Below are 21,101 nucleotides of genomic sequence, written 5' to 3'. Positions count from 1 at the left end.
AAAATGGCAGCAGACACACTCATACATAGATTTTAAAAAATCACCCGTTGAATCAAATGATCACAATCTTCCCAAAACTGTTACTGAAGACCTAAAAACACACGTTTAGAAGTGTGAGATTTGTTCCTACAGTGCCTTGAAAAAGTATTTATACTAGTTGAATTTCTTCACATTTGGTCCCATTACAACCACATACTTTATATTTTCACTTGGATTTTCTATGGATGGTTTTGAAGTGGAAATAATATTTTTAATATCTTTTTTTTTTTTACAGGTTTCACCCCATGATGAAACGTGGCGGTGGCAAAGAAAACCTGTTGGAGCCTGCAACAGGTTTGTGCAACCATACAGCTGTAGTTACATCAAAACATAGCCATGTGTTGGCATGGCCTAGTCAAAGTCCAAAAGCAAATCTGACTTTGAATCTGATGCTGTACATGAAGTACAATAGAAAATTGTGATTAGACCTGTCGCAATAAGCAATAAATCAATTAACTGCATGATAAATTAAAACAAGCACATTAATTTCAATTTGCATTATTTACTGTTTTTCCATTTTTTCTCTTTCTAATAAAAATTGGATGATAAAAGTCTTCAGTGGGTTAAATCGGTGTCAGCTAGCTCTTTTTTTGAAGGACAATTTTATTTACAGAGACTTCGTAATTCATTTTAACTGTTGTTTCTGTTGTCTTTGTTTATTTATTTTCTATTTTTAAGATGTTTTCCATTTCCAGTGCTAAAAGTTTATTGATCTTTGAGAATGTGTTCTTGCATTTTTATTCCCTTACTTGAAAATATTGTCATTTATTGCAATAACTTCTGGAAAATTCATTTTGTGATGAAATCAGAAAAAAGTCAAGAGTTATGAATACTTTTACAAGGCTCTATGATTCCTACCATTATCTACCTGAATAAAAAAAATAGTTTCTATTATTATTTGAAAACTTTTTTTTATGACGTGGCTAAAAACCATCTGAAATGTAAGCATCGCTTTTCTGCTGGTTTATTATGTTACAAACACACTTTGTGTCTGTGTCCATGTGTGTGTGTTTGTGTGTATGCAGCTTCTTACACACAAACACACTCTCAGATTATCACAAACCCATCTGCTGCTGAATGGAGTCGTCTCAACAGGAGAAAGACAAACAGAGCAAAAGAAAGACAGGAAGTTGAAGCCAACGCTGTCCTCTGGCTGTCCCACAGGTCGGTCCATTAAGCCACCTGTCTCCTGCGGCGAAGGCGCCATCTCTATGTCCCGCCGTTGTATGAGTAGTCTGCCTTGTTGTGCATCACCAGCTTATTGTCCACAAAGTAGAAGCTGTCAGACTGCGTCTCGTAGGGGTGCAGGACCATCTCTCTGACTGTGGGTGGGTGCAGAATCAACACGTTAAAGTTATAGTTTATAACCTAGATTTTAGTGATGAACTCTGACCTGAACCTTCAGAGTCACATAAAGACAGTTACAAAGTCAGCCTTCTTTCACCTGAAGAACATTTAGCAAAGTGGAAATTAAGACCATACAATGTACCACCTCTAGAGTGCGCTGTTTTCCCTTAGTGATCACGGAAGTCTACTTTGTCATTATTTGTTTGTTTGTTTGTTTTAAACTTTATTCTATGCACTCCAAATTACATTTAATGCTGGTTCACTTTGTGGAGTAATCTGGGAATAAAGACTCCAAAACTTATTTTGTGTCTAGTTTGACCTTAATTTCACCAGATCACAAACATCTCCATTATTACAGGACTAATCCTGTTTCTGAAACACTGACGTTGGCTTGTGATTCAGTTTTATTTCAAAATAAATAACACTTAGACTTATACAATCTGGACTGCATTATTCCACCTTATTAAGTCACATGTTTGGACTCTGTAATACAATTTTTGTGGTTTGTTAAAATAAATTAATGCTTTTAAATGTCGATTTAAAAACAATCCAGAACCAACAATCCAACAAACCAACAATTAAAAACAATCCAGAACCAATTTAAAACCCACAGCAAAGGAAAAGACTGAACTAATTGTAAGAACGCAAATAGTTTTTTTTTTACAGCATTACCTAAATAGTTATATTTCAGCAAATATCTCTTCTTATTCATGTCTTTTGTATTTTTTCTAATAGTAAGTGCTTTGTCTCCATTAGGGTGTCTATTATTTACTCTATTTTGTCTATTTTCTGTACATCACCTTAGCCAAATGTGACTTTTTAAAATGCTTCATAAATAAAAACATCTATATTTAAATGGATTTTGATTTTCCATAGTTCTTGATATAATCTGACCAAGTTCAGCTTTACGTTTTCAGCCCAGAGTTACTTTCATTGACAAAATCCTCCCTGTTTTTTCACGTTAAATTTTTCCATTTTCAATGCTTAAGAAGGCATTACTTGCATAAACGGCGCTAATATTATAGATTTATACTGCAAAATGTCTTACACTGTTTCTTTTACGGGAAAAACTTTCAACCTTTCCTCTGTCGCCCCCATGAGGTTGATGACTAAAATATTTTTAACTGAATGAACATATAAATGAACATAAATGCAGCTCTCTCATAATTCAACCAGCGGCCCGCTGTGTTTTTGAGTTAAAAAATGTTTAAAGTTGACAAAAAATGTGAAAATATCTCTTGATAATTATGCGTTACTGGAAGATTAGTACCTGAACACCAATTATAAAATATGGTGGCTGACAAGTGCAAACATGAAGCAAACGGCAAAATGAATTGTAAACACATGTAAAAAAAGAAATACAATGGAAAAGCAATGCAAACAAAAAATGCTGCAATAACAGAAATTACAGGCTAAAACCTTCAAAAAATGTTGCAATCACAAACAAAATGCTACTTGTTTGCTGCTGGTTAAGCCGTTTGCATCTCTCAGCCACCATAATAAAGTCTTAAAAAATGCAGACATTAAAAAATAGTAAATAAACTATTTCTAGCCTGGTGGGGGTACCACTAAAGCCTGGTGGCCCGCCAGGCTTATCATACACTGGAGGAAACCCTGAAACTTCACTATCATTCTAAGCTTATTAACAAACTGATTTTGCAAAATGTTCAATCATCTTTGAAGCTTCCTTTACCCAGAGAGGTAGATAAATGTGTGCTGCTGTGTAATGTTTCAGCTGACTTACTGGTGTCCTCTGACAGAGGTGGGAATTCGTAGATGTGCTCACAGGTGTTCTTGCTGCTGGGCATACAGAAGCCAAACTCAAAGTCGAAACTCTTGAGCAGCTTCTCCCTGAAATAATGTCTCTCAATCATCCGGAAGTTTTCTATCGGCATGTCACCGACTGTAAACTCGACGCTGGATGGATGAAGAATAAGAAAAGATGAAAAGTTTATGAGCGATATAAACTACAGCACAGGTTTTAGTTCAATCTACTGCAGACTGTAAATGCAGATTAATTTATACTCACGTGGCTCCAACCTGCCGCAGTCGGAGGAAAGCAGGGGTGAACTGGTAACGAACAAAACGGCCGGCGTTCAGGTCGATATCCCTCTTCTCTCCTGACTTATCTAAGATGGAAACCAGTTTCAAAATAAATAAAACTCTCACATTCAACATAAAAAAATTTATGCTAAAAATGCTCAAATACCAATAGCAACCAAAAAAACATGCAATAGAAAGGTTTGATTTTCACATCCCCTGAAGCCTTTTTGTTTTTGTTTGTAACCACAAATTTCAAAAAGTCTTATTGAGACTTCGTGGACAGATGACATGCTTTCCAAATTTATGAAAAATAAAAGTCCTAAAAAGTGCTTTCCTCCATCTTGAGCTCAAATGTTTTGTGACCTATGATCACATTTTTCCCCACATTTTCCTTTATTTAGATCCATCCATTTCCCAACTCTCAGAAGTTTAAGTGTTAAAAGAAAATCATCCCCATAGAAACGGTTTTCTGGGTGATTTGCAATGTCAGTTTCCCTACCACTAAATTTTCTTCACTAACGAGTCTCTAGGCACTTCAAAAAACAGATTAGATTAAATACCGGAGAAATATGCTTACTAGGTTTTATTTAAGAACATCTGAGTAAAGAACCACTTTGTCACAGGGACCAACACACCATTTTTAAATTTCGCAATATTTTCAAAACCATTTATATCAGGGGTCTCAAACTCCAGTCCTCGACGGCCGCAGTCCTGCAACTTTTAGATGTGCCTCTGCTGCACCACACCTGAACAGAATAATTAGGTCATTAAGGCTCTGGAGAACTGATCTACACAAGGAGGAGGTCATTAAGTCATTTCATTCCAGTGTTTTGTACCTGTGGCACATCTAAAAACTGCAGGACTGTGGCCCTCGAGGACTGGAGTTTGAGACCCCTGATTTATACATTTCATTCCACCTCACAAAATGGCCACTATGTACTGTTGCTTCATTAAAAAAAAAATTCCTACAAAATACATAGAATTTTTGACAGGACAAAAGTAAAAAAAGATCAAGGGGTAAAACTACTTCTTTCTAGAAAATGAAGGGAAAATTTCCTATTTGTTAATCTCTGTCCAACTGAACACTATTATTGCTTTTATTTTTCTTTATTTTTCTGTGAAATACTATATTTTTCCAAAGTTTATAAACCGGACAAGTAAAAAATACTATTATGCGCATTAGGGTAATGTCTCCGTAGCTAAATATATTTTTTAAACCCTGTTGTTTGTATACCACAGCTCTGATATTTGATTAACTAAAACAGCTCTCGTCAGCTGCTCAAGGACTCGCCTGTGGACGGAGGTTTGGTGATTTCAAACAGCACTGTGCTCGTCTCCATGTCTCTGATCTTGAACCTTGTGAAGTCGATGTTGAAAACATTCTCGTCTGGGCTGCAAAGATAATCTGCAGGAGGAAAACATAAAGAAGAAGAAGAAGATGTTTAAAATAAGACCACAAAAAGGGAACAGTGCTGCATGCTAATTAAGATGTGAACGACTAAACAGATGTAATGCTTTATAAGAATTCACCAAAATCAATTATTTTTATCCAGTCAACATTTGTTAAAAACTTAAATATTTTCTTTTTTTTGTTTTATTGAATAATGTTGGCAGAATGTGTTGAGAAGGCCTTTCCAGACAGATACAACATCAGCACAAACACACCAGCAGCCAGAGAGAAAGCCAAGTGAGTTATTTTTATTCCTCTAATCCTCCCTGCCCTTACCAGGCAGTGTCACTGCTTATTAGACTTCCCCAACAGAGCAGACACTTCCTGCTTTCTGTCTGATCCGACATCCATGCAGATGCTGCTGCTCTTCATGCCGATCACGTCAGAAGCCATGAAATATAAACATTTCAGAGGCTGGAGGTCACAGCGGACTGGCCTTCATCTGAGTAAAAGAGGGTCAGTTTGTGAGTAATTGTGTTTTTGTATGCCACATCCATCTATTGGTGCTGCGTCTGCTCATCCTTCTCATTGGATTGTGAGCTTTTTCGCAGTTTCTCTTTCTGGAAATGCTCAGTCTCCTCCAGCTATCTGCTGTGTCAGCTCATAAGAACCAACCACATCTGCCGGCGCAGAGAAACAGGAGGAAACAGCTTCAGAGGGATGATTTAACTGCTAATGATGGCAGCTCTGACCGGACAGTCAACCCACCAGCTGTCTTAAACTCCTGCTCAGTAACTCTTCCTTTATTTTAATGCTAACTCTGTCTTTTATTGTTTCTGCAATGTTATAACAGAGAAAATTAGACTCCTAACATCTGACAACAAATTGCATCTCTCATATAATGGTTGTTTTTGATTGTGAGTTTGTTTGAAACACATTTTGAATTGTATTTATCCAGAGAATCTTCTTCTGCCGACAAAAGAACTTTGAGACTGGGTGTGCATCGGCGTCGCCATAAACCAGGGGTGTCCAAATTGTGGCCCGGGGGCCATTTGTGTCCCACAATGTGATTTCGTGCGGCCCTCGGGCACAGTACAAAAATGGCAGCTCAAACTTGTAGGTCGATGCAGTTAAACAGATCTTACAGTGAAATGCTCAAAAAAGATACAGAGAAAGTCTTCTAAATATGGAAGGTACAACACAACGTACTAAATTAACAAAATTTCATAGTAAGCAGGATCACAAATGTTCAATGGCTTTGTTGCACTTTTTCGTAAAATTTTAGTAAACTCCAATAAAAAGGAAAAGTTTTTGGAGAATGGCGACCCATGTCCTATTCTTGTTGCTAAGAGTACACACAAAAAACATTCATATATATATATATATATATATATATATATATATATATATATATATATATATAAAACCATCAACATGGTTGTTTGTTGTTGAGTGGGTAAAAATTGTTAGCTGGATCATTTTTGTCCCATGTGACAAAAAGTTTGCACCCCCCTCTGCCTTACAAATAAACTTGATTGATTAAATAAGAAGTGGTTTACTATGTTTTATTTTCTTTGAATTAGTTCATTAATGTTCCTACATTTTAAGAGTAAATGACCGAATGTGTTCACTTATGGAAACCTTAGAGGACTATTGACAACATTCTCCAAAAGTTTTTTAATTTTCTCTACTGATGTAGCCCTGAAGATGAACTTAATCCTCAGTCCATGGATGCTGTCAACTCCTTTCCCTGCAGGGGGTAAACGCTCTTGAAGAAGAAGTAATTTATTCTGATGTCTGCTCTTCTGTCAGTCTGAATGCAGAGCTCAGCATTTCTAAACACATCAGCTCTGCATGCTGCAATCCATCCACACCCTCTGGATTTTCACACAGTTTTAGCAAAATTCAAACCAAGACAAACTGTTTTCGACGTAAACAACTGTTGATGAGTACACCCCCCCAGTCTCTACGTTGTTGGCTCATTCTTCTGCTAAATTACTACTAATCATCGTCTCTGAGCCTCCTGATGAAAACCCCTGAAAACAATAATGCTAAATTAGAGACAGCGAGTTTGTTCTGTGTGTGAGAATTCTGTGTGCTTATAAAGGTCAGTCTGAGCTGTTTACTGTAATTTACACAGTCTGTGTCTGTGACCTCGGATATGTTCCTCACACAGCCACCCAAGGACAACCTGCGGCTGAAAACCACTGAAGCAAGCTGCAGTTTTTCACCGCCTGCTCTCCTCTCTGGTGTGACAGCAAACAGCCATATACACGCCATGCTTTCACCAGGCCTCTCTGTGTTTTTGTGTTCAGGATTTGATTTCAAAGCATGCAGTCAACTGTCTGGTTGCTACAATTGAGTCGATTTATGACACTAATGTGACTATAAGCAGTCAGAAATGAGCTGCTGGGTGACACTCTGCTTCTGGAAACAGGAAGCTGGTTGGCAAACCACTTCTTCAATCAGGAATGATTCAGCTGCCACTCCAGACTGTCTGTTCAGCGTTACAACACGCCATTTTTCACACGCACATCTTATTCTCTGCTGTTAATTATTATTTACGGCAGCACAATATATCAAATATTAAAACATTTTCAAGATGATAATCAGAAAGTTTGAATGCAGTATTTGGTTGGGTATAATATTTCAAGACAAAACCTGATTACACTTTATTTGATTGGGTGTGCATAAGACTGATGTGACACTGTCATGAAAGAGTCTTCATAAATATTTACGACTGCTGTCATGAAGCGGTAAATAATGTCACTATTAATGCAAAGTTGCACTAAAGGTTGCATTAAAAGTTTATTAAATGTGTCAACTTTGCTTTATTTGTTAAATAATGACACTTTTAATGCAATGTTCAATTAAAATTTGCATTAAAAGTGTCAGATTTGCATTAAAAGTGTCATTATTTACAGAAAGGCACTTAATGACAACCGTTGTAAACATTTATGAAGACTCCTTCATGTTTATGACAGGTGTTGTCAGTCTTATGCACACCCCTTCATGTTACCAAAAAGGGACTACGACCTTTTTACGTTTCCGTAAATTTAGAGCAAAAGTATAGCAGCCAAGTCAGTTTTTCTCAATCTGTGGTCCGCGGGCGCCCTCTAGTGGTCCGCCAGGTACTGCATGTAAACAGCCGTTTATTTGCCGTTACGTTAGCTCTTAGCGCGATGCTACTGTTAGCTTACCAGAGAATTGTGTTTATAAATAATAATGGATAAATGGCTTAAAACCGGGTCACCCAAAAGAAAGTCTGAAGATATCGGTGGAAAGTTTCTCAGGGTGAGTTGCAGGACTTTTGTTTTTGAACAATATTACGCCACAAAGCATGCAGCAGGAATGCAGGTTTAGCTACGGCTGTACTCAATGCGTTGTGTCGGTGACGTGTTTTCTTGCTTATAATCTATTCTTTCAAAATCTGCAAATAACCCAAAACGCCCTAGAGGACGTGTTCCTGGTTTTATTGTCTTGTGGCCAGTCACATTTACAAAACAGCGCCATCCTTCTCACCTTCGCAGGAACAAAGACAATCAGTTACGAGACTTGGCAACGTAATTTTTATAGTTTCCAGTTGAAATATCTTAGTTCACTTAAAATAAGACAAGTAACTTTCCAGCAAGATATATGAGATTTTTTAAAAGTAAATAATTCCTCAATTTTGATGAAAAAGTTCTAGTTCCATTGGCAGATTATTTAACTTTTAACAAGACATTTTCCCCATGTTACAATTTAAAAAGTCTGTGAATGGAACTAGAACTTTTTCATTAATATTAAGCAATTATTGACTCTAAACAACTCCTATATCTTTCTGAAAATATAACCTATGAGTTAGTTTTGTCTTATTTTAGTGCACTAAGATATTTCTGCTTGAAACTAGACCAATAATACTTGGTGAGATTTTGTGTTTTTGGAGTGCACACAGGACAAGCAATTTAAAAAGACCAATTAACGTAATAGTGAAGTTTTTGGACTATGGGAAGAAGTCGGAGTACCCAGGAAGAACCCAAACATGCACAGGGAGAACATATAGAAACGCCCCAAGCCAAAGAGAAAACACCCATTTAGATTTTACTTATGGAAATGTTCGACTATAAAGTTGCTCAATGCCACATTCATTTTAAAATAATTGTAATAATTTAGTGTGCTCCTTCACTACAAATGGCAATCTAAACTCTAGATCCAGTTCAAATGTTGTTCTAGCTGCCAGTGAACGCTGGAGGAGCCTTCCAGGCACATGAAACCATATTAAGAGCTTATAAACTCAACATGCCTGCTGGCAAAAATAACAGCTGACACTGATAATGGGATCTAGTTTAGTGTGTCCCAGTTCAGTCGTAGAATAGGTTCATCCGCCATTACTGGGAGTTTCTGCTGTTTATATCACATTTTATGGGGCTAACTGCAGTTCTCATATTACATTATGGCTAATTGTTTAATCAGAAATCAAGGCACTTTCTTTTTGTAATTTTGGAATAAATTAGAGATTTTTCTTTATGAACATCTGGAAGGATTATTACGTTGAAAAACAAACAAAAGAAACACTACCAACGACATCCAGATGACTTTGTAAACAATGAAGAAAGAGATTTTTGTCTTTCATTTCTTCTTTTTGTGCTGTCTCTATTTAAGGCCACTTCATGAGTTGCTCTTTATAGAAACAAAACTCAACTTCTGCTTTAGGATGTGTGAATACATCACTTATTTAAAAAAACATGAAATTAAAAAAAGAGCATGTTTGGTTATATATCATTTTAAAAACATTAAATTCAAAAGATCAACAATGAAACAGAAATATTGAATGTCTACTTGAAGAATCACAGTAGTTCTCTATTTTACCATCATGCAGTTATTTATATATACTCATATATTCAAAAAAGTCAAAAAATAACATGAGGCTGCATAACTAACAGCAGCGTTTCTATGATATTTACATTTCCAAATTCCACATTAAAATGTTTCCAGCTGTATTTTATGACACCTTAGTTGTATTTTATTGTTTTTTTCTTGCTAATCATGAAGCAACAAAGTGCTGAAGCATCTGATTCAACAGTAAAGCACTTTGTCAATATTTTTGAATATATTTACATCTGTAACATTATTGCTGATCTGGACTGGATTATTCTGGGTTTTGAGTGATCAGTAATGCACCATTTTTTCAAAACGCCAAAAAAATACAAATTGGTTACAAACCAAATCCAGTTTAAAAACTTTGGATCTGGATTTAAACACAGAAGAAAAAATTGAGTTTCAAAATTCCAGAAAAGCACTTAGTTGGAAAAAAAGCAAGTTGTTACATAGCAAATAGGTGGAAATTTAAGTTTAAATCATTTTAAAAGTTCACTAATTTTGAAAAAAAAGGGTTTATCTTGGAATAGGACATAAAGTTTGAAATTTTAAGTGTTTTCTCTGTTAAATGTAAATTTTTTCATATTTTTTCAGACTTTCCAAGACCGTGTAGGAAAACTACATTGAGCAAATATGCAAGAACAGAGATGTGGGTAAAATGTTATTGCAGGGAGTAATTTGTCTCTGCATCTAAACCTGGAAATTAAAACAAGCAAACAATAAAAACAATCACAGCTTAATTCTTCTCACTTCTTCCAATATCACTTGAAGAGAATATGGCAACAAAGACACTCCAGGCATTTGGATAAGAGAAAGAAGGCACTTATGCAGCTCATGTGGACTAATCCGGTTTAGTTTCTTCAATGAAGGCAAATCCAGGTAATCAGCAGAGAGAGGGGGCGGTATGTAGGAGGGAGATGGAGGAGTGCAGCGTGGACGGTACCAGATGAAACCAGGACAAAAGACTCATTGCTTTGAGAAGAACAAGGTTACATTTTAGAAAAAAAGTACCCCAAAAAGCCAAATTATGGGAATTTTATAGCTAATCTGGGTATCGGAGCAAAATAAACAATACTCTGGGGCTTTTAACTTTCAATTACTGTATATCTGTTACCATTTCAGACAGTATGGGAGGGTCATTTGGTTATTAATAGTGAGAATATATACGTTGTTTGTATGTAAAATATCAGTTGGTGTGGGAATGTGATATTATGATTGTAAATGTTCTGCTTTGTTTGCGACGCTAACATGGCTACTGGAGTTAATAAAAACAAATTTCCTCCGTCAAGATCCAGTTCTCATAGTTTGATTAATGTGTGATTTAGTGGAGTTCTGAACAGCATTGACTTATAATAAACTCCTTCCAATCCAAGTTGTATACAAAATGTTGCTTGAAATTAAAGAAATAAACTATGAATTAAGAGAGAAGGGTTTATTTTTAGAAAACCAAAGGCTGGGTCAAATATTTAAAACAACTTCAGTGAGAGGGAATCAGATGTGGAATAATTGTTGAGATGAGTTTAAACTGTTTTTCACTCTTAAAATTAAAGAAAATTATAAAAATCATCTGCTACACAAATAAAATAAGGTTAATCTCCCTCACCTCCCTTATTCCTTGCTACAATGCAGATAGAGTAGCCTGTTGTGAATGCTAATGCTAACTAGCGTAGCCACCGATAACAGCGAATAAATAGTCTTCCTGTAAACATAAGTTGTTTCTCTGCCTTTAGGGCATTTAGCAGTGAGTAAATGAGGATGATTGACAGCACTAAGAACCTCCTCCTGGCTCTGATTGGTTGTTTTTTATCAGTAGCAGTGTATTTCTTCAATAACAGTTCAGGGAGGAGGTGGAGAAGATCGATCTTTTCACATATTATCTGTCTCATAACAAACTATGACAGATAATCATAATTTGTAATGATTATGTTATAACAGGATGTCAAACTCATTCTAAGTTTGGTCACTGAAACTCAATGTTTTTGACCAATTTTGAGAAAATTTGCAGATTTGTGAAAAACTGGAAAGACTTGTAATTTGGAGTCTAGAGGACCACATAAAAAGTTACAGTGGGCCAGATTTGGCCCCCGGGCCTTGAGTTTGACACATGTGTTATAATGCAGCTTTAATGTTGTTCATTATTTATTTACCACACATCACATTCACCAACATTACTGAATAATGTATATTTTTATAAAATGACTCAGCCCTAGTTTTAGGTGCTTAATTGGCCGCTCTAATTGCTTTTGGGAATTAATTTGGGCTCACCCTCTGTCATTTGGAGACAGACTCCAGACCCTACAAAGATTAGGAAGCTAAAGAAAATGGACAGATGGACGCTTCGGCACAAAGAGGCGCCCCTGTTTAAGCCGCTTTGTTCTGTCACAGTCAGCTGAACCCGTCCCACGACGATGGCGCTGCTTGAGCCAACCCGACAGGTATGTATACCGATTAACAAAAACTCTGCTTCAGCATGCATAGTGATAATACAACACTTTTTGTCTGCGATCTTTGGAAAACATCTGACAAATCAATTACAAGGAGAACAAGGTCTTTAAAAATATTCAAAGCTGGAAATGTAGAAGTAGGATGTATAGATGGACTGACAACTTGCAAATTGGATGACATTGAGGTATCAGAAAATTGTCCTCTGCTCTATCTAGCTGTCATTTGTGTAATACATTTATTTTTTATCTCAAAGGAAAACAACAAATATATCGCAAAAGACAAAAACAGCAGAACATCATCTTTCCATGATGTTCTGAGTTGGACAACTGATGCAACAGCTTTAAAATGGGAAGTGGAGTCAAAAATATTTGGATCAAACCATCTGCAAACCAGAAAGTCGATACCATCTGTGCAAAAATCCTAATTAATTCCTAAAACTTGACTTAATTAAACGGATCAGGTGGGAGATGCTTATGCAGAAGCTAAAAGCTTTTTCAGAACATGTTCAGTCAGAGGCTTCTTCTGATTCGCTGTAATACAGACTGCTACAAGAGATCTTTCCTGCCAGCAGCCATCACTGTTTACAATAACTACAATAACATATAAGTTCCCTGTGGGACCAATAAAGTATTTTTGAATTTGAATTCAAAATGACACAAAATCTTACCAAGTGTTTTTGGTTTAGTTTCTAGTGCAAATATCTTATTTCACTTGGAATAAGATAAACATACCTTACAGGAGCTTGCTTTAAGTAAATTATTCCTTAATATTGATTTTAAAAAAGTACTACCAGTGGCAGAGTATTTCACTTATAACAAGGCATTTTTCCCATGTTGTAAGTGAAATAGTCTACCAGTGGAAATAGTCAAAATTCTGGAATTATTTAATTAAAACCAGTTCCTATATCTTAGTAAAGAAAATTACATGTAAGTTTTGTCTTTATTCCAGTGTGCTAAGATATTTGGATGAGAAACGAGGCCAAAAAATACTTGGTGAGATTTTCAGGCTGAAACATTTCTGTGGTTTAGGATTGTTTTCTGTCCTCTCTTAGCTTCTCCAGTGCCATCGTGCCGCTTCAGAGAGGGACTCAATTTCAGCCACTTGAGGATTCGTGGCAGCAACAAAACAGACGCAGACAAAACAAGAGAGCGGCTTCAGCGGCTCCTCGGGAGAGAGCTCAGGTTTGCTGTCAAAGCGTGTGAGACGGGGGTCCGTCTCCGTTTCATCAGAGAGCCGCTCCGCTGTGAAACGGGGGGAGAAAACAGGAAGTGTGTGGGAGAACAGAGATGCATGCTCTGCTTGGCTGTAACCAGTAGGGAGATGCTTCATGTTGCTGTAGCGATTCAAGCGCGTATCCGCGTTGCTGTGGTGATTCTCACATGCCTCCTCTGGCTTCTAAGCGATGACGCCAGGAAAGTGACAGTTTTTAAGACTAATACGCGTCCGGTTTAAATTTGATGGGTTCGCTTTACTCACAGCTGCTGCTGTTTTAGTGACACTAGACAGCTTACAGAAGATACCAGACATTTTGGCTGTGAGTAAAGACGAGCTGAGTAAGCTGTGGTTATTATTAGAAAACTGCAAAACAACCGAAACACTGAGATTATTTAAATCAAGACAAAAAACACACCTGAATAATAATAAATGGAATATTGACCAACATATTTGATGATAGAACTCAAGAAGATGTAATATTTGTTATGGATTTCTCAATTACTTTTTATTTTTGTTTTTACCCTGTAAAGCACTTTGAACTGCCTTGTTTCCAGAGGTGGGCAGAATACTCAAAAATTATACTCAGCTATAGTAATTCAACATATTTTTACTCAAGTAAAAGTAAAACATACAGCAAAGTAAAAATACTCCTAAAAGTAAATTTTTTCAACAATGTTACTCAAGTAAATGTAACTGGTTACTACTGGACTCTGCTTGTTGCTGAAATGACCGATAATATAAACAACCTTGATTGATTGATTGGTTGATTGATTGATTGATTGCTAGAGTGGAACAAAGAGGATTAATCAGAAACTTATCCTCCTGCTTAGTCTGTAAATATGTGAAGAAATGAGAAGAAAAGATGAAAAGACAAGAACTCCTTGTGTCATCTCTTACATGTACAATTATTTGATGAAAATGTTAAATTTCAATTAAAACGTCAGCAGTGTTATGGAGTTTAAACTTCCAACTGCCTTTTTAAAAAGGTGCAAGCAAGTCCAACAGTGTGTTTGTATGTTATAACACTCTGTAGCCAGGTTGTGTAAGCAGCCTTTAAATAGTCAAATGTCCTTCTGCCACCTGTTAGCTAACTTACATGTAGGTGTTCTCGTCTACATAAGAGCTTTCTGCCAGCTTCCTTCAGATTCAACTGTGACATTATTAAAAAACTAAACTTATAAAATCAGATGAGTGAAAAGAGAAACCAGGATGAATAAGACTATTTAAAATGTAAGTAGGTTGTCTGATGTAAAGGGAGAAGCTGATGGTAAATTCATTCATTCTTTCCAACTTTTAATTTCTATATTGTTTATGTTTTTGAAAAACAATACAATAAAGTATTATTTAGCTGTCAAGTAGAAAAAGAGAAATATCAGATATTGTAATTTAACAAAGCAAGTCAGATAAAAAAAAAAAATTCAACATTACAGCCACGTAGGGCCCCCTGCAGGTCAGGAGGTCCAACGCACTTGAATTCTGAATTTGAATATTTAGGGTTTTTTTATCTCCACTGTCACCACATGCTTACTGTGGATGAAAAATTGCTGCAAAATTAATGACTGGATGGATTTGATCAGGCCTCTTTTTATTCCTCTTGTAGAATTCAAGCTCATTATATAAAGTTACAATCACATTCAGTAGATTTTCCTGAGATTCTGTATAGGAAAAGCTGCACATTTTTGTGAAGTCAAAGAAAATTCAACATGGTTTTAGTTTTTTTAGCCAAAAAATTAACCAAAACTAATCTGAAAAGTGTAGCGTGCATTTAACTGTATGTGTAATTTAATTTCAGCATAAATTCAACTGTTGAATGAAGGCCTCAGAGATTAGTCAGAAAACATTAGTGAACACAACAGCATGATACAGAATAGGACCAACACAGAAGATTATAAAACAACAAGCTTTGAACATCTAATAGATTATTGATTAAGACAAACAAGAAAGACAAAGGAGCTCCTGTTGTTTGAAAATGCTCTTTGTGAAAGAAAACTAACAACAATATTAATTTCTACAATGTGCAGCACATTATTGCTAACCACAGCTTATTGCTCTAATCAAGTCTGATTAGTTCTTTGTTGTAATTGTGACTTATGGGAGAAGCCATGTGAAGCTCAATACATCCAAACAAATTTTATTGAAAATAAAAATAAATTGATCCGAGACAGGAAGTCAAGCCAGTTTCCCTGATCCTTGCTGTAAGACATGGGAGTGGCAGTATCATGCTGTGGGAAAACATTTCTTTACAGGGAAGCTCAGAGTATATATGGATGAAGGTCAATAAGATTAAATCAAAGAAAGAAAACCTGAGAGGCAGAAAAAGATTTGATCTGCACTATATATCCAATAACGACTCTTAACGCTTTATTTTATCCTCACATTTTTAGTGATTGAAATTAAAAAGTTTGCAGAAAATGTTGGTAATTGATCGTCAATATTGTCATTGGAATATCAGATAACAGCTTTGTGATTAAATGTCTTTCTATTGTGGAGTCCTAAATTACAAATAAAGATTTATCAAGTTTCTCTTTGTAGATTTGCAAAACTTTAAGTTGGTCTCTCATAAAATCAAAGTTGGGTAGTAACAAGTATACGTTTACTTTTTTTGGAAAAAAATTACGTTTAGGAGTTTTTTTTTTTTTTTTTACTTTTATTTGAATAATTTTATTATGAAGTATCTCTACTGTTACTTGAGTAAAATTTCTGGATTTTCTACCCACTAAAACAAACATTTAAACTAAAAATACAAACACACAACCTGCAGTTTTTGCTAAAGTTTCATAAGTTTCTTTATTGAAAGAAACTAATTTGGAAAATGTTCTTTCGTCTGGTTTTGTTATTTATATGAATTATCGTAATTTTTGTCCTTAAAATACCAAAATATTAATTTAACTTTATATTTTGGTCTGTCTGGTAATATAATTTTTAAATATTAAATGATAAATTTGATCATTTGCTCAGTACTTGAGTAGAATTTTTACTTTTACTTCAGTAAAAATATGCTGAAGTAGTTCTGCTCTTGCTAGAGTAAAATGTTTGTACTCAAGTAAAAAAAATTGCATAAAATGCAGATAATGTACACTGAGTTCTGTTAATGTAACCTGATAAAAACTAAGCAGGTTAATTAACGGATTCTTTTTTAAAACACTCCATGCCTAAATAATGGTTACCTGTGTGATTATTACTCCTGTAACCATCTCCAGTGGGAGGTAACTTTGACTTCTACCTCAGCAGGTCATTTTTTGGTGTAACATTCACAAAGTGGGTTTGATGTGAGTCAACAGAGCAGAGCAGGTTCAGTCTGAGGTATTTTCTCTTGTGATTCAACAGGGCCTATACATTACATGAATAAGAGGACACAACAATGACGTGATGCATGACTCATACGGGATCTGACACATTTCCAGCACCTTTGTCCTCCCTTCCCCGCGCACCAGCAGCCGTGAACTTACGCTCTGTGATCTTCTGCAAGCCCAGAACATCCTCCGGAGTGATCACCGTCCTCCCCAGCAGCTCCTCCTCCGTGGTCACCGGGACCTCCACCTCGGCCGAGTTGCAGCCTTTCTTCACTTTCATCACCGCCGTTTGCTTCGGGCTGCCGTTGCCGGTGCTGTCCGTGCCGCCGTCGGTGCCTCCGGTGGTTCTGGCTGGATTAGCGTTTGATGGGTCCTGGCTATTGCCTCTGCTGGTACAAGAATAGCTCATTCTCCTCCCTCCCTCCCCTCACCTCACGCAGGGTTTCCAAGATCTGCTAAACAGTTGCCTTCCTCTCTCCCTCCCTCCCTAAGCGAAGGTTGCAGAGTTGCTGCTTGTTATCCGGTCCTTAATTCAAATCCGCTCCGTCTTTATGAACCTCCGCTGTCGGGTTGCAGGTCCGCGGCACCCCGGTCCTCCTCCTGCGCGGTGCGGGCTGCCTCTGTTCCCGCTCCTTCGCGCAGCTGCTCTCCGTGAGGGGAGCGATGTTTGGGTCGTGTCAAGTGCAAGTAGACGTCTGAGGGAAATAATCTGCTGGGTTAGAAATTAGAAAAAGAGGCGGCAGATGGTTGCGGCCGTTAAGAAGAAAGAGGAGGAGGAGGGGTGGGATGTTCAGCCGCGCAGAAAGCGGCTGGTGGATCTGCGCACCGTCTGCGCTGCAAGCCATCAGTGCGCACAGCAATAAACATGATGAATAACTCTTTGTGTCTGAGCTCCTCAAAACATTTGCATTGCGTGGATTGCTCTGGAGAAATAAAGTAGTCTCCTGTAATCCACACGATAAAACACAATGCGCCATTTTTTTTTACTTGATGTAAAAAGTAAATCTGGTGTTTGGGTCACCATATGTTATAATCTCTGGAAACTGGAGGGATTAAAACAGAATATTTGCTCATTTTAGCGAACTGGTGAGGCACTGGAACTGAAAAAAAGAGGGAGGACAACCCTTTGGACCCAGCATCAAAAAGGGACTCCATGTTGTATAATCATTTCCTCTACAAAATGAATGTAAAAGAATAAAAACATACAAAATAAACATTAGAGGTGGACAAAGTCCACAAAAATGTACTTAAGTAAGAGCAGCACTACTTTAACATATTTTACTTAAGTTAAAGTAAAAAAGTAGCCATCCAAGAAATTACTTGAGTAAATTTTGGTATTTTAAGAACGAAAATGACAATAATTCATATAAGGAACAAAAAAATAACAAATTCAGACAAGAGAAAATATTTATAAATCAGTTCCTTTCAATAAAATTATGAAACTTTAACAGAAACTGCAGATATTTGACTTTATGTTTGGTTAAAACAGGCATGTTTCAGAAACAAACCTTTTGGCTGAATAAAGAGAATTTTAAAATCACATTTATTTGCCTTTATGTGTCCAATATCAGATTGTTTTGTGACAGTCTGGACACCACAAATCAAATAAACTGTTTTTCAAATGTAAGAAAACAAAAACTTGTAACCTAAATCTGAATTGCCATGTCACATTTCATGTACCTTTTACATCAGTTTGTCAAAAACTCACATTTTTGCGCTGGCGGAAAAAGGAAGGGCAGTTGACAAAACAAGTGTTGCAACATTGTGATAGCAGCTCTGATTATTTCACTGTGGTTCAGAGTTGCAGGTTTCAGTTGCTTCTCTTTATGCTGCTTACATGTGCGATAAGCTAATTACTGCGACGTGCTATTTCTGGCTGATGGAGTCTGTCTTCCTAGAAAGACTCACTTCAGAGCCACAGACTGTTCACACTGGATGGCGTTAAAATATTTATGCAAACAACCAAGAGTAAAAAAAATAGAATAAATACATTCTGAACAAGAAGAACACAAAGGCCCGTCTTATTTTTGTCAAATAACAAACAATAAGTGTGGAACTGAATTTAAGAAAGATGCTGTGCTATAATCTAAAACTGGACATTTATGATAAAAACTATTAAAAATGTCTCCATTAGAAAAACTCTGCATGGACCCAGGGTGGCATAACCAGACTAGGAAACACTTTTTTTAAATTAGCCTGTATTGTTTTGCATTGCACTTTTCACTTAAAGAAGCAATACTATGTGTTTTTTTTTGTTGTTGTAAATTTTGTAATTTAACACCTTGAAATTGGGCCTCTCTCTTTAAAAGCTCCTGCTCTTTCTGAAACTCCACCTTCAGGAAGTCATCACAACATCTCTCCTCTGTTAACCCTTTAACAAAGTTTTTTTTTTACCAGCATTTTACTGAGAAGTAGCTGCTATAACGAACTCAGCAGATACGCAGTTCCACCAGGTGTTTGCTAATTGCTGCTGGCTAGTTTGAAGGAGCTAAATGGGGAGTCAGAAGCTTGGAAACTGCAGTTCCGAGGAGGAGCTGCGTCTTGGAGGCGGAGCTAGGCCCACCCAGGTCTTTTGCATAGTTGACTGGTTGCCATGGAGATTAAAGGATTTCTCAACTATGTGTGAAGGAATCAAGGCAACACTCCAGTTTGTTTTTGGTGAGGACATAACATTATAACCTTGAATGAGTGAAATAATGATTTAAACACTGGTATTTACTTAGATTAGACATCTGTAAAGAAGAAAACCATTTTGCACAGCACTTTATATGATCTTGTGTTGGACAGACACCACTGGATAAATTTCTTCAGCTGTGTTTGACTTGTGGCTGAAATCACACTCACTCCGAGTTTTACTCTGAGAAATATCTCAACAAGACATTTATTGTGAGCATTAAATTTCCTAATTTGAACCTCTGCTATAAATACACGTGCCCACCTCCTGGATGCTGAAGAATCCAATGCTTCAGTTCATAAACTACCACCAGGTCTGTTCTCTTTAAAGGCCGCAGGAAATGATTCATCCCCATTTCACTTAAGAAGCTGAATGACCTCTGATGCCCCGAGAGAGACAACCTGCGTCAGAATAGCTCTTCACCATCCTGGCAGCGTTTTTTTAGAGCACCTTTAGATACTATTCAGTGAAAATATAAGCAAACTACAGCCACTAGACACTGCCAAACAGAGTGGATTCACATTTTTATTAAAGTTGTTGGTATAAAAAAATAAGAGATAGTTTACTTTTACGGTAAAAGCACCAGGGTGTGATATCATCACACTGCATGTTGTGTAAAGAAAAAAATACTCTTTGTGACAGAGGGCAAGTCTTTGCAAGTTATTACAGTGTTTCTGAGTTGCTTTGGTGCATTTCTCACATCAGCATAAATTTTTGTACAACAGCTGGTGCATTTCTCAAAACAAAACCCAGCAGAAAACCTCTAACAGCGTGTCACTTCTTCAAAAGCAAATATTCATGTCCGTGAAACAGCCGGCAGTGTCCAGATATATGAATAATGAAGCCAAATAGTTTTGTCAGGTTTTCATTTTGACAGTCTAATCTCTGCAGTGTTTTCTAATGCAACAAAGTCAAATGATCAGGGCATTTTTAATTTGCACTGCAAATACTCTTTACGATTATAATTTATCCACAACGTTGTGCAAGAGCAAAGTACAAACCTGCCTAAAGCAAACATAAGAAACACTCTTTGACAAATGGCAACAGGAATCAGTGAAATCAGTGAAACCTGAGAGAAATTGCTCAATCGAGAGACATTTTCAATCCAATTCAGTTGCCTGTATTGTCATTGTAGCATAAGCAGCAAAATTTAAAAAGTGTAATTTGGTCAGCAATGAAATTAAATAAGTAGTACAGACACATTAGTAACACACAGATATTTTAGACAAACTTGTGAAAACTCGGTTGCAGTAATCAATACGACTAAAGGTCAGCGAATGGTTGAGTTTCTCTTGATCTTGCTGGGACTTTAGTCCTGTAATCCTGGAAACTTTCTTCAGGTGATAGAAGGCCGGCTTTGTAACTGTCTTTGTGTGAAACATAGATGTTCAGGTCTAAAACTCACAAAACAAAGTTTAACGAAACTCTTGCTTTGTTTTCTTGTTTTTTATTTTATGTAGCGTGTTTTTCACGAGGTATTTTATTGTGGTGGCTCACTGTTTGAAGAAGACACCAAAGTTTTGTGTTGTAGATGGGATTTCTGTATTTTCACTCTGGCTGTTCGCTATATGGTCACTGTGGGCTCTTCACACGGGCCTGCTGAGTCTGCTCGTCCCTTTGTCACGTCTGAGCTGCTGCTATCATCAGCAGAAACACACACACATACATACATCAACCCCTGTCCTGCCTCTCGCTTCGACCCGCATAAATTCACTTTGATTGAAAAAAAAAAGTCACATTTTGACATAAATTGTAAAAGCATAAGCGCTGCTCTCACTAATTGTGCTCGGATCTGTTC

At 36.8% G+C, this 21,101-nt stretch overlaps 1 protein-coding gene across 1 annotated transcript; it reads right to left on the bottom strand.

Annotated features, from left to right (window-relative positions):
• Positions 1 to 825: 825 nt before the first annotated feature.
• LOC102216449 (protein unc-119 homolog A-like) lies at positions 826 to 17,563 on the bottom strand. The gene is made up of 5 exons (XM_005813280.2): positions 16,786 to 17,563; positions 4,721 to 4,834; positions 3,416 to 3,515; positions 3,131 to 3,303; positions 826 to 1,361 (listed from the first exon to the last, which is right to left on the bottom strand). The coding sequence occupies exons 1-5, from the start codon at positions 17,036 to 17,038 to the stop codon at positions 1,249 to 1,251; spliced, it is 753 nt and encodes a 250-aa protein (XP_005813337.1). The 5' UTR covers positions 17,039 to 17,563; the 3' UTR covers positions 826 to 1,248.
• Positions 17,564 to 21,101: the final 3,538 nt, after the last annotated feature.

Source organism: Xiphophorus maculatus, chromosome 11 (assembly GCF_002775205.1).
Source record: "Xiphophorus maculatus strain JP 163 A chromosome 11, X_maculatus-5.0-male, whole genome shotgun sequence".
NCBI lineage: Eukaryota > Metazoa > Chordata > Actinopteri > Cyprinodontiformes > Poeciliidae > Xiphophorus > Xiphophorus maculatus.
Note: the sequence above shows the minus strand (reverse complement) of the source record. Positions and strands in the feature narration are given on the sequence as shown.